Raw genomic sequence first — 12,084 nt, 5'->3', positions numbered from 1 at the left:
TTTTGAGATTGCCCTTGGGCTTGGGTTTACAGCTGCAATTGGGGCTGGCTTTGGGCTTAGGGCTAAAGGTGGCCTTGGGTTTAGGGCTGAGCATTTGGGAAGGGCGTGGAGTTGGGGCTGGCCTTGGAGTTAGGGCTGCCTTTTAGATTAGATGGGGGGATTGGGTTTAAGGCTAAATGTGGCATTTGCTTTTGGCCTGGCCTTGAGCTCGGGTCTGGGACTGGGATGAGGTTTAGTCGGGGACCATGTGTGTTTCAAAAGGTGGAGTGAGATCGAGATGAGCACCAAGGTGAGGTTTGGGACCGAGCACACACCCAGGGGCAGCTGTCACTGTGGGATGTCAATGGCACCATTATAAAGAACACTCACTTCTCCAGGCTGAACACCCCCAACTCTCTCAGCTTTGCAACGTCATTGTCAGGGCTGAGGCAGATGCATTCCCCTTTGTTAAAACCATTTTTGTGCAATATAAAAATGAGAGGAGCTTGGTGCCTCTGGTGTTTTCTCCTGGAGGAAGATGTCTGGAGCAGGGCAGGCTCAGCCAGTCCTGCCCCATGGCACCAGATGAGCCCAGGATTTGCTGGACTTTGCACAAGTGTGCTGAGTGAGTTCAAAGCCAGGCCACCCCCAGCCACTCTGCTAAGGAAATTGCACTTTTATTTGGAACCAAATGGAATGAAGGCAATACAATTTCACCAGCCCCATTACAGCAAGAGGCTGGAATTGCTGGGGATGTGTCACTTGAGCATGACAGAGCCCTGAGCTTCTTCATCCAGGAAAAGTCCAGCATGGAAAGGCCAAAGAAAGGAATCCCTTCCAGCCCCTCTTTGCAGCTACACACAGAGAGGGTTTGAGGAGCAGAGAACACCCAAGAACCAGCAGCCACGGCTGCCTTAGGAACTGCACTCACACCCAGGGTCATCTCTGTGGAATTTATTGTAATTTTCTCATCAGTTCTACAGTACAAAAGCATGCAAAAAATAGCCTCTCTCTTCATGGTACATATTTACAGTGCAACAGCCATGTGCTGTCACAGTACTGAGTGCATTTACATCATGCTGGAATCATAGCAGAGCACATACAGGGGGAGAGGTTCAAGTGCAACAAGAGACTGAAATACCAACAGAACAGGCCTAGAAATCAAAAAGAGCAGCAAAATTACAGCACAGAGGATCTGCATTGTACCCTCAAGAGTTGCAATTCATGTTTTCTTGAATTTACACCTTTTTTTGGGAGCACTTTGATTGATGGCTTGTGGATACTGACGGAAGGTCTGGGCTCTGCCAGCAGCAGCTCTGAGCATACATGGCTTTTCTTCAGGAAGGGAAGGAGCAAGGCAGTGACTGATGAGCTGCTTTCCTTCCCTCATCCCATGGAAGGCTGCATTCAGAGCAACAGGGTCATGGCATAATCCAGGTTAATTCAGCTTGGGAGGGACTTGAGCTGAGCATGGACTTGTACAGGAGGATCTGAGCCAGAAAGGAATGCCTTGCACTGCTTTGCTCAGCAAACTCCACTACAAATGTGCACTGCTAAAGCAGAGAAGTTTGGCACCTCATCCAGGTTCTATTTCCATACAAACCCTCCACTCTGCTTTCCAGTCTCCCTGCTGCACAAGGGAAAAACTTATCTTCCCTTGAGCTCCCAGGCTCAAGGGAAAATAATGACATGTATTTTGACAGATGGATGTCACTGGTTTTTACTCTCTGAATGGAAGAGTGAAATTCCTGGTTATCCACACAGTCTGTACAGTCAACAGCCACAGAAATGGCTCTATTTGCCTTTTTGTATTTGCCTTTTTAAGTGCAATCTCTCACTGGTTGTCAAACTGTTGAGATGAAGCTTCTAACCCCAAGTTTAGAAGCTATCTATGGATAAAATAGCAGCATCAGCACATGCATAAAAGTAAGAGTCTTAGAACAAAATTAAAAATTAAAGCCTTAAAAAAATAATCAAAACATCAAGTTGTGAACTTGTGCTCTGTAGTTTTCTAAAACCCCTCCACCAACATTTTCCATCCTAGGAACCTGTCCCAGTTTGACTCATTTTCAGGAAACTAAAGTTTAAAAGCATCAGGTACACAAGAGATGAGTGAAGAGAAAGGAATGAAATAAAATAAAGCCTAAACCTGCCACTCTTTTCAGCTGGAGAACGTGGTCCATGGGTGCAGGACTGTGTGCAGCTGATGGGATGCATTCCCAGCTCTTTGGGAAGAGCAGGCCTGGCAGATGTCCCTGGAGCACTGAGCTGTTCTGTGTAGCAGCATATCCCCTTGCCCCAGAGCTCTGTGCACATAAAGGGAATCTCATGCAACTGCTCTGGCCGTGGCTGGGGGCAGGACTGACACCATGCAGAACTGAGGGATAAGAGGAAAAGGGAAGAGAAAGAAAGGTATAGGGAGGGACAGTGTTCACTCCAACAGCAAGATCTCATCCTCATTTAACTGATATCCAAGGACATTTTGCCATCAACTCCATACCAGGAGCAGCACTCCTGATGTACACAAGTGCTTTATCTGTGCATTAAATAAAGCAGTTGCCCTCCGATATAAAACCCGTCTCTCAAGCCAGTTTTCATTCCTGATGCTTGAAGTAGGGAATGCAAAAACACAAGGGAAAAGTCTCTGGGGGGAAAAGGACCCTTGAGACAAACAAACCCCCGTTCCTCAGCCGAGACCCCCGACAGAGCCCCGAGGTGAAGCACAAGTGGAGAGCAAGGCACACACGGAGGAGCCAAGGACACCTTGGCCGAGGAACGCGGCCGCGCTGCCCCGAGGCTCGCTCTGCTCCGATCCTCCTGCCTGGCTTTCTGGCTTGGTCCGATTCTGGTGGGTTTAGTCTGGTTCTGTTGTTGCTGTGCAGGCCCCGGGCTGGGTGATGAGGGCGATGTTCCACGCGACACCACGAAGGGCTGGAGCTCGTGCGCGCCCAGCCCGCGGCGGCCGGGCGGCCTCAGGACGCGGCCTCGTCTTCGCACACATCGGGCAGCTCCGGGTCCCTGGCTGCTTCTCTGCTGCCTTGTGTTCTGCATGGGTGGCAAGGAAATAAAAACATTGTAGGCACACAGCAAGGCAAGGGGTGTTTTTTTTCCCAGCCCTGGTCAGTAATACTGACAGGGAATAGCAATGAAGCAGCCTGTTGTGCTGGTACCACATAAACACCTCAGCACGATGCCCTGCAGTGATGTGCAGCTTGTGCCTGGACACCTGCTTGGCCTCTGCTCCCAAAAACTGAGCTCTCCACTTCCCTGGATGCCCTTCTCCACGAGGAGGTATCTGGTTCTTGGGGAAAGTTGTGCAGATCAGCAGCATGCTTTCCAAATGATCTAGTTTGCATTTGGAGACTTCTGGCTTGCTCTCCTTTAATGTGACTTTTTTGTAAAGATCAGAGCGATGGGTTGATCTCACAACTGCTTCTCCAAAGTGTCGCTGTAAATGGCAGTAAAATTAAATGTTTCTACCAGAACCCAGTTTTTCCTACACAAAAATGGTGTGATTTTGATTTCTGTGAGTTTGCCTGGTCCCCAAAACAGCAGTTCCCAAAACCTGAGAGCAGCAGCCCTAGAATCTCAGCCAAGGTCACTTACTCGCATTGCACATACACCACAGTAACTTCAGCCTTTTTCTCCTACCCCTAACTTTTGATGTTTTCTCATGTAGAAGCCTTGAGCTGTACTGCACTTCAGGGCATCCCTGAGGAGCAATGCCTCCACCCAGCCCAGCCACCCCCAGACAGCATGTGACTGTCACTGGATGGGGGACAGGGAACACCTCCAGGTGCCACCCACAGCAGGAACCGATCACAGGCAGATGACTTCACCTAAAACACCCATTTCTCCATCATAAACATATCCACAGCACAAAGGTGATCATCTCCAAGCAGTGGTGTCTCCCAGCCTCGCTCACACCAGTCTGGCTGTATCATGGAATGGTTTGGGTTGGAAGAAGACCTTGAACATCATCTTCTCCCACCCCCTGCCATGGGCAGGGACACCTTCCACTATCCCAGGGTGCTCCAAGTCCTGTCCAGCCTGGCCTTGGGCACTTCCAGGGATCCAGGGGCAGCCACAGCTGCTCTGGGTACCCTGTGCATTCTGTAGAACCTGCTGGACAAGCCAGCTCGGCAGTGTCTGTGCTGCTGCACGTGCCTGGAGCACACAGTGTTTGGGGGGAGTGGGCTGGGGGCTCTGGGGGTATTTCCTGGCTAGGAACAACACAGAGTACACACAGTGTGTCCTGGGGTGACTGCTCCCTAAAGCAGGACACAGGGCTAGCCCATTTTTTGAAAAAAAACCAGAATTAATCAAAAATCCCATTCTCTTCTCCACTTCAGCAAAGCCCTGCAATAAACCTGACCTTGAACCTATGGATCATTTCCCTGCAGGGAAAGCTGAGGAACAGCCCTGTCTTCAGTGCCTGTCATCCCCCTCTTCAAATGATTGATCACCTCATTTAGCAGCAGAGGCTCTGCTCTGTGGCAGCTCAGCACAGCCCAGTCTCTGTCTGGCACATCCTGCTGATTCCTGCTCTTGTCAGGGGTGTCTTTGGTGCTGTCCCTCCACTCTGAGCAGCCTCTGCCTCTCCAAGCACCTCAGTGTCAGGGTGAGAGGACCCCCACAAACACAAGCAAAAAAGCTGGGGCTGCCTGTGAAGCAGCAGAGATCCAGTACCAGAGCTCCTGTGCTCGTGCTGTGAGGCCTGAGGCTGGATGGGAATCTCCAGTAAATAACGCTTGCTAAAAAATTAGATTTTATCTCTCCTACATTTTTTAAGCCCCAGGGGAACAAAGCCTGCTTTGTGCAATTACCCAGGAGAGCACATGGCTGTCACCCACAGCAGCTGTGAGGGGATCACAGCCACTGGGGATTCACACCAGTTTCGTGTTCAGCAAGGAATGAGCCACACTGCCCTCCCAAACACAGGAGCACGGGACAGGGATGGTGTGGGACAACCTGCACAGCACAAATACACACCCCTGGCAAGTGCTCAATTCCTCCATTGAGTCCCCATTCAAATAATCTGCCCTCATGGGGGTGCTGAAGTCCCTTACCCCCAATGGAAAATGCAGCAGCAGCAGCAGGCAGTGGCACCAGCTGTCCCCATCTGCCTCTGCCTGCCTGCTCCTGGCTATTTTTGGAGAATCTCTGCAAGTCCTTCCTCACTCAGAGCAGGTGACATCCTGGCTCTGGCTCATCCATTTGTGTCAGAGCAATGAACCAGGCCAGGCAGAGTCTCCAAAGTGCTGGAGCTGCTCCCAAGGGTATTTAGAGCTGTGTGGTTGTCTCCCAGTCTCTCAGCCCAGATGTCCTGCCTGACCACTGGATCCTAGGACTTCCCTAGAGGTGTCTGTAAGCAGCTCAGCACGGTTTGCATTAATGTTATTTTGTTATTTAATAGAATTAACTGGACCAACACTCTCCAGAAGGGTCTGTGCAAGTGGCTGGACAAGTGACCATGTTTTGATGAAGTCCTGGCTGGGGTGGTCACCTGGAACAACCAATTTTTGGTCTGCCCAGAGCCCTCCCAGGGCAGAAGCACAAGGGAGTAGTGGAGCATCTAGAGCAGAGATGGCTCCAGCCCTTTCTTTTCCATAACCACTAAATATTAAACTCAAATTACAAAGCTCAGCCTTTCCCAAATTCTGTAGCTATTTCCTCTGCAAATGTGGGGCTGAGCACCGGCTCTTGCTAAAACCCAGCTGTTTTTTTTCACCCCTCCCTCCCTGAAAGCAGCTGAAACACCAAAGAATCACAATTAGAAATAATAATAAAAAGCATACATAAACATTAGTGTCACACACACAGAATGACTGCAGTAAAACTGCTCCTACAGGAAGGAAGGATGGAGCCAAATGCTCTCACTACCACACAAATCACACAGGCTGAGGAGGGGACAAGGTTTCTACAGCACCCAGGGGAAACACGGACATGGAATTACCTTAAAGATGGATGCAAATACACAGATGTGTTTAAGAGGAATCTGTCCCTGAGAACAAAACAGTGAGACAAAGGAAGAAAGTGATCATGGAGACAATGGCAGCAGGTGAAGGAGCTTGTGTTTCTGTGCCTCTCCAGCCTAGAGTGCAGAGTGGAATGGGGATGGAACATCAGCCACATTTAGCTGAAGGACAGATGAGGAAGGGCACTGGAGCACTCCTACAAACCCACTGCAGCCCCTAGCACTGCTGAAAGCTCCAGATGGCTTCCAGCACACTGCTGCTGCCCAGCTGGGCTGCCCTGGGCCGTGCCATTTGGCACCTCTGGCCTTTGGTGTCCTGTCAGCACCCTGTGCAATGGGGCAGAGCCCCAGGAGCACCGGGCCCCTCGCTGGAGGCACCTCCTGACAGGGCATTCCAGAGGGAAATCCTGTGCCACAGCCCCATGATCCCACCTACCTGCATGTGGGGCATGGCTCTTCCCACAAAACATGCAGTTCTGTCTTTGGGAGAAGCTGTTTCTGCTTGGAGACCTGGGCCAGACACACTTTTTAAACCTTATTTTCTCCCTTGGCTTCCTTGTGCCTAACCTACATGCTTAATATGGCCCTAAGGGCAGTGACAGCCCTTTTGGTCCCTTTTTGGGAAGGCTGGAAACAGGGTAGGCTTTTAAAATACCAACTGATCCCCCACAGAGAAGCTGACAACCACATTTCATCAATAGTATTAGCAGCCATAACGGGCAAGTAAATTTGGTCTGTCAAAACACAGCAATTAATTTGATAGGTAGTAGCTGCAATAAATGAGAGCAATAAAATGTGGTGAAGCCAGTGCTGACTCAATTAGGAGAAATGTGGAGAAGGCAGAAGAAAAGCAGCAAACACTGTTACCAGAAATCCAGAACTTAGCTGTGAATGTTGAACTGGGCTGAAAAAATACTCTGGAGCTGGAAAATGAGAAAAGATCAGCTGCTTCTGCAGCCACCATTAATGATGAGCATTGAACCTGGCCACAGTCTGCAGGATCTGCAGGATCTGCATGAATCACTGCCTCTCCTGGGAGATCCTGCATGAAAGGCAGGATCCAGTGACACCTGGCCACTGCCCAGGTGACAGCTGGCAGCACTCACACCATTCTAGGTGTGCAAAACAAGGGCTGTTAAATGGGGCAATTTTAGTTCCCCTCCTCCTGCTGAGTGTGTCTGCAATGAACATCTGCCTTTTAAACTGCTCACTGCTGATAAACAGAGCAATAAATGACAGCCAGGAGAGGATTCACTTCTTGCAGGCCTAAAGAGTGCTAAAAGAACTTTCTCTCCTCCCAGCATTAACTTAAGAACTGTTTCATATCAGTGGTGTCTTAATGGTGTCAAAGCTACAACAGCAAAGCCCTGCTGCCACCACAGACATGTGCACAGAGCATTTCCAGGAACAGAGCCTAGCACGCTGTGTAGGTAATGCAGGGAGAAATTAAAAAAAGATTCAGCCACATGATTTAGTTTCCTCCTCTCCAAATCCCAAAGAGTGAGCTTGAAGGACAGCTCCATTTTAAGAGTCATCAATTAAGCATCAAATACCAGAAAGCTCTGGTACCAGAGCTCAGCTCAGCTGCCAGAGGATTTCCTACAGAGTATATCCTCAAAAATGGCACAGATGTAAGATGCTTGAAGCAGCAGCGAGTGGGGCTCTGACAATTTCACATGCAGCCTAATTAAATAAATTGAATGTGAAACTGGAGTATTCTAATTGCTTTCCTTTTTTCTTCTGTAGAAACACAGTAAGTTATTTCCTACCTACAACTAGAAGGAGATGCAATATTAAAAAATCTGATTTATGTCCCTCTGAAGACATTGCCACTGGGGAGAAGGAACTCTGTGGAGGAGAGCTTGGGAATGTGTGGCTCATTTTTCTCTCAGCCCCTCCTGGGCAGCCACATGTCCAGAGCACAGTGATGGCTGCAGGCACTGCTTTTCTGGCAAGTCCCAATTTTGGGGTCCCCTGTCCAGCTACAAAGGTGATGGATATGTAGAAACTCTGCAGAGCCTTACTACAGCAATATTATCTGCTCCTGCAAGATCTTAAAACTTTACAGAAATCCAGACTCATTTGAAACTTATTTTAACACAGCTCTGTTCATAACACTGGCACTTCATATGTGTAGTAAGGGTGTTTTTTCTAGGGAACAACCTATATGAATTAAGAAGTGGATGAGCTTGGTATCTACTCTGTTTGCCCCTGAGGAAGTAACACTGTCATCAAGAGATAACTCACTGAATAATGAATATTTCCCATTTAGCCATGGTTCAGTTGAAATGAGCATCATTAGATCCAACACATCTATTTCAATTTGAAGTTATTTTCATTAGATTCAGTCAGTAAAGCGTTTTCCAAAGTTTGAAATAATAATAATAATAATCCATGTGCCTTAAGAAGAGCAGCCCTGCTGTAGTGTTTAATGTACAGCACCATTTGCTGGAGTTTTCAAGCATCTCAAATTAGAAGGGAACAGGTCCCTTGGAAATGGGCTCAAGGTGACCACCCTGAATTATCAGCTCAAGCAGGGCTTGAAAAGAATTTCTGCCTTGCTCCAAGTTACCTGTCTGTGACAGTGGGAAGAATAAAATACATTTCTCTTCAAATTTAGTAAATGTTTCCCCATTTCAGAGCAATGCAATGCAGTGACCAGGAATGATAATGAAGACACAGGTAGGGGTGGGTGTCCAATTAGCAATAACTTATTTGGAAGGCATTGAGTGAAGAGAAACAAATCAGGGCAGATCCCTTGTGTTAAGATGGCAAAGGAGCTGTGACTGCCATGCTCCAGATGTGTCCCACAGCAGCACTCATGAACAGGGTGTTTGAATGCCAAACTGGAATCTGGCCATGGACACCAAGACAAAGTCCCCAGTGGGCAGCTGGGGACTTAGAACATTATTATCCTTAATTGAGCTGAGCCCTTAAATCCCCACACACCTGTGAGAGACAGAGAGACTCCTCTGTGCTGTCAGTGGTGCAGTGAGACACAGCACAACCTCGTGGGAGTCTGCTAGGAATGGTACTGGGATTCTGGGAGGAAAATAATCATTTTGGGACAACACAGCTTTGTTGTCAGCCACAGCCTCATAGATCCTGTGGGGTGAGAACTTTATTTATAAAAAAATAGTTGTCCCAGATCAGGGTGTTATATACTGGACTGATGAGCCAGAATCCTCGCTCTGAAATGAATCAGTGACAAAAATGAGGGAGAAAGAGTAAGAACCAAGTAAAGGACAGAAGAATTCTCTCCCCATCCCTGTACACACCATCATGGTTAAAAACTGCTGATTAATCTATTAGTCATAAAGACTTCTAGTCCCTTTTTAATCCCAATATAGTAATTTATACCCAATCTCCAAAGCATCCCCCTGCAATATGATCCACTATCTCATTAACTGGAAGAAAACTGTGTGAAAAAAATACTGTATGTGTTCTCAAGTGAAAAAGCAATTTCAAAGTGTTCTCTTTTGTCTGACCATGATGTCTCTGCCCAGAATTGGGCCCCAGACCACAGGTAAAATCCCATCATCTCATTTTGAATTAAAATACCTACATAAACTGCTCATTTGGTACCATTTCTGTTGTCCATAGAAAGGAGAGAAGAATTAAACCCTCCAATATATATCCAAACTAGACTTTAATTAAACTTATTTTACTTCACCACTCTCTAATGGATCTTTGATCACAGCATTATGAATGAACAGGTGAAAGAAACAGACTCAAATTTAGCACCTTACATGTGTTTAGGCCAAACCCATCTTCCAATGAGAACTGCATCTATAAAAGAGTTTTTAGGCTGTAGTAGTACACTGTATTTCAATCTGAGAGGACCTGAGGTAGATTTTATCCCCAGTGGTTGATGCAGAAGGGTGTTCTGTCTTTAAATTCTACAGGAAAGATTTGCAAACTGCTTCTCCCACCCTCCCTCCCCTCCCCACAGGCCAGGGGTGGCTGTGGGTACCTACATCAGCAGGTTCCCTGGAGCAGACATGGATCTCTCCTCCCGCCTCGTCTGCACCTCGAAGGGATTCCCAAAGGAGCGCTTCCTCAGCATGGCCTTCACCAGGATCTTTGGGGAAGAGAACAGACCAGTGAGAACAGCAGGCCTGGCTCCTGGAAGCTGGTTCAAAGGAGTAACAACAGCTCCTTTAATAATTCAGCTGACATTTTAACAGAGCTGCAGCAGAGAGCACGGAACCCACAGAACAGCTGCTTGAGAGAGTCAGGCTGCTGCAGTTCTCAGACACAAGAAGTTCACCCTGGGTCAAAAGGCCAAGATTTCATGCCAGCAACACACCTGTCCCCTCTCCAAACCTCCTCCACCAGCTGGAGGCTTCAGCAGAGCCCCCAGCTCAGAGGATGTGGTGGATTTCACACGTACCACGGCTGGCAGGCTGGGGATGGTCTTCACAGAGTTCTTGACCTCCTCCTCGGTGACCTCCACCACGGAGCAGTGCTCCTCCTCCAGCGGCAGCGGCTCCGCGCCGCCCCTGCTCAGCCACGGGTGCACCTGCACGGGGGACACACAGCTCTGGGCTGGGACAGGAGTGGGGCACAGGGCTCACTGCAGGGCCGTTTGTCAGCACTGCTCCATCTCCCACTGCTGCAGATGGGTTTTTAACCTTGCAAGTGGCTGCAGTCTGGCTCAGGGCTGTCACACCTGCTGCCACCAACCAGCACCATGGCAGACTCTGAATCAAGTTTGAAACACTTTGAAAACCTGAGTTATCTGGAGAATTTTCATTTTTTTTGTCTTGCATGCAGCAGAGCAAAGCCCCCTTTCCTTGCTGGCTCTGATGGGATGGGTTCTTGGCTGTGAACAGGAAGAAAGCCCTGTCCGAGGGCATGGGCTGAGCAGAGCCCAGCCTGACCCATCCTCAGCATCCAAGGCAAGTCCCCAAGCACTCCAGCCATCTTCTGTGCACAGCCAGGGACAAGGGCCAGCTCTGCTCCTCTCCCCACAGGCTCTTACAGTGTGCCTGCAAGGGCTGTCAAGTGAAATCCCACAAATACAGCTCCAAACCTGGCTCTGGCCTCCTGGGCATGGAGGGAAGGGATTTCACGATTTTTTCCTGAAGATCAGCCTTTCTACTGTCAGCCTTGGTGGCAATACTGGAGCTGGCTTGGGACACAGCAAAGCAGAGCTCGCCCTGTAGAGCATGCTGATTGATCTCCATGGAAATTCTGAGATCCTCCAGCAGGTCTAAAGCCTTGGTGAGGGGTGACAGGAGGACAGCAAGCCCATGCAAATCCAGAATGAAAACACAACCTGTTAAGCACTGTGCTCTGCCAGTCCTGTTCATTCCTTCTGTTACTAAACACCTCCCAAATAATGGTGATAGAAACAAATGTGCTGCCTTGAGGCCACGGGCCACACAAGGAGCAGAGGAGGAACACGCATCCAGTCCCTGGAACGCACATCCAACACTGCCAGCCCAGGCTCTGCAGCAAGCAGCTCCCCTGACAACGTTGATTCTCCCAGGGACTCGCTGAGATCAGCCAGCTTTTAAGTAATTTTCATTTAAATAAGTAAACAAGAAAGCTTTTATCAATATTCCCCAAGCAAGAAGCAGTGATGGGAGCTGTGCCTGCAAAATGAGTGCTCTCCCTTTCCAAGAGAGGGTGCTAGAGACAGCTCACAAAACAAACACTGGGAACAGCTCTGCCTCATTAGAAGGTACATAAAATCAGCTGAGACTAAAAACTCTAATATCAAGGTCCAACTTACCTTTATTTCAGGGACTGTTATCCTTGTTTCTGGATTTTTGTCGAGCATGCGCAGTATCAGATCCTTGAGCTCGTCACTTATCTGTGCTCTGAGTGAAGAAAACAGCAGCACACAATTAACAAGGGAATTGTAAGTGCAGCAAAGCACAGTTCTTGCTGCAGTTACCTGGTAGAAAATCTCCTCTGCCCAGGAGATATTTTCCCTGCAACCTGGCTTGAAAAAGGAAGGTACCACAGTCACTGCTACAGGGCTTGGTTATCCTGTTCTGGCCCCTAACACAACAGCACACGCTCAAAATGCAGGATGAGGGATCAGGTGAATGGGTCTGAGGACATCCCTGAAGAAAGCACCACATAGGGGAATTTCTGAGGGGAGATTTGGAACAACA

The 12,084-nt window shown here is 48.5% G+C and overlaps 1 protein-coding gene across 23 annotated transcripts in view; it reads right to left on the bottom strand.

Annotated features, from left to right (window-relative positions):
- Positions 1-918: 918 nt before the first annotated feature.
- CAMKK1 (calcium/calmodulin dependent protein kinase kinase 1) overlaps positions 919-12,084 on the bottom strand; it is a 75,761-nt gene continuing 64,595 nt past the window's right edge. For 21 of the 23 annotated variants that reach the window (XM_086859007.1, XM_086859021.1, XM_086859014.1 and 18 more), the window contains 4 exons: positions 11,697-11,784; positions 10,350-10,478; positions 9,934-10,037; positions 919-3,024 (listed from right to left, as the gene is read on the bottom strand). In XM_086859007.1, the coding sequence (XP_086715133.1) occupies positions 2,952-3,024; positions 9,934-10,037; positions 10,350-10,478; positions 11,697-11,784 (394 nt within the window). In that variant the 3' untranslated portion in view covers positions 919-2,951. The remainder of the gene's footprint in view (positions 3,025-9,933; positions 10,038-10,349; positions 10,479-11,696; positions 11,785-12,084) is intronic. The other 2 variants (XM_086859028.1, XM_086859029.1) reach the window with 1 other exon arrangement.

The sequence above is a fragment of the Cyanistes caeruleus genome, chromosome 21 (assembly GCF_971803275.1).
Source record: "Cyanistes caeruleus chromosome 21, bCyaCae1.hap1.1, whole genome shotgun sequence".
Classification (NCBI taxonomy): domain Eukaryota; kingdom Metazoa; phylum Chordata; class Aves; order Passeriformes; family Paridae; genus Cyanistes; species Cyanistes caeruleus.
Note: the sequence above shows the minus strand (reverse complement) of the source record. Positions and strands in the feature narration are given on the sequence as shown.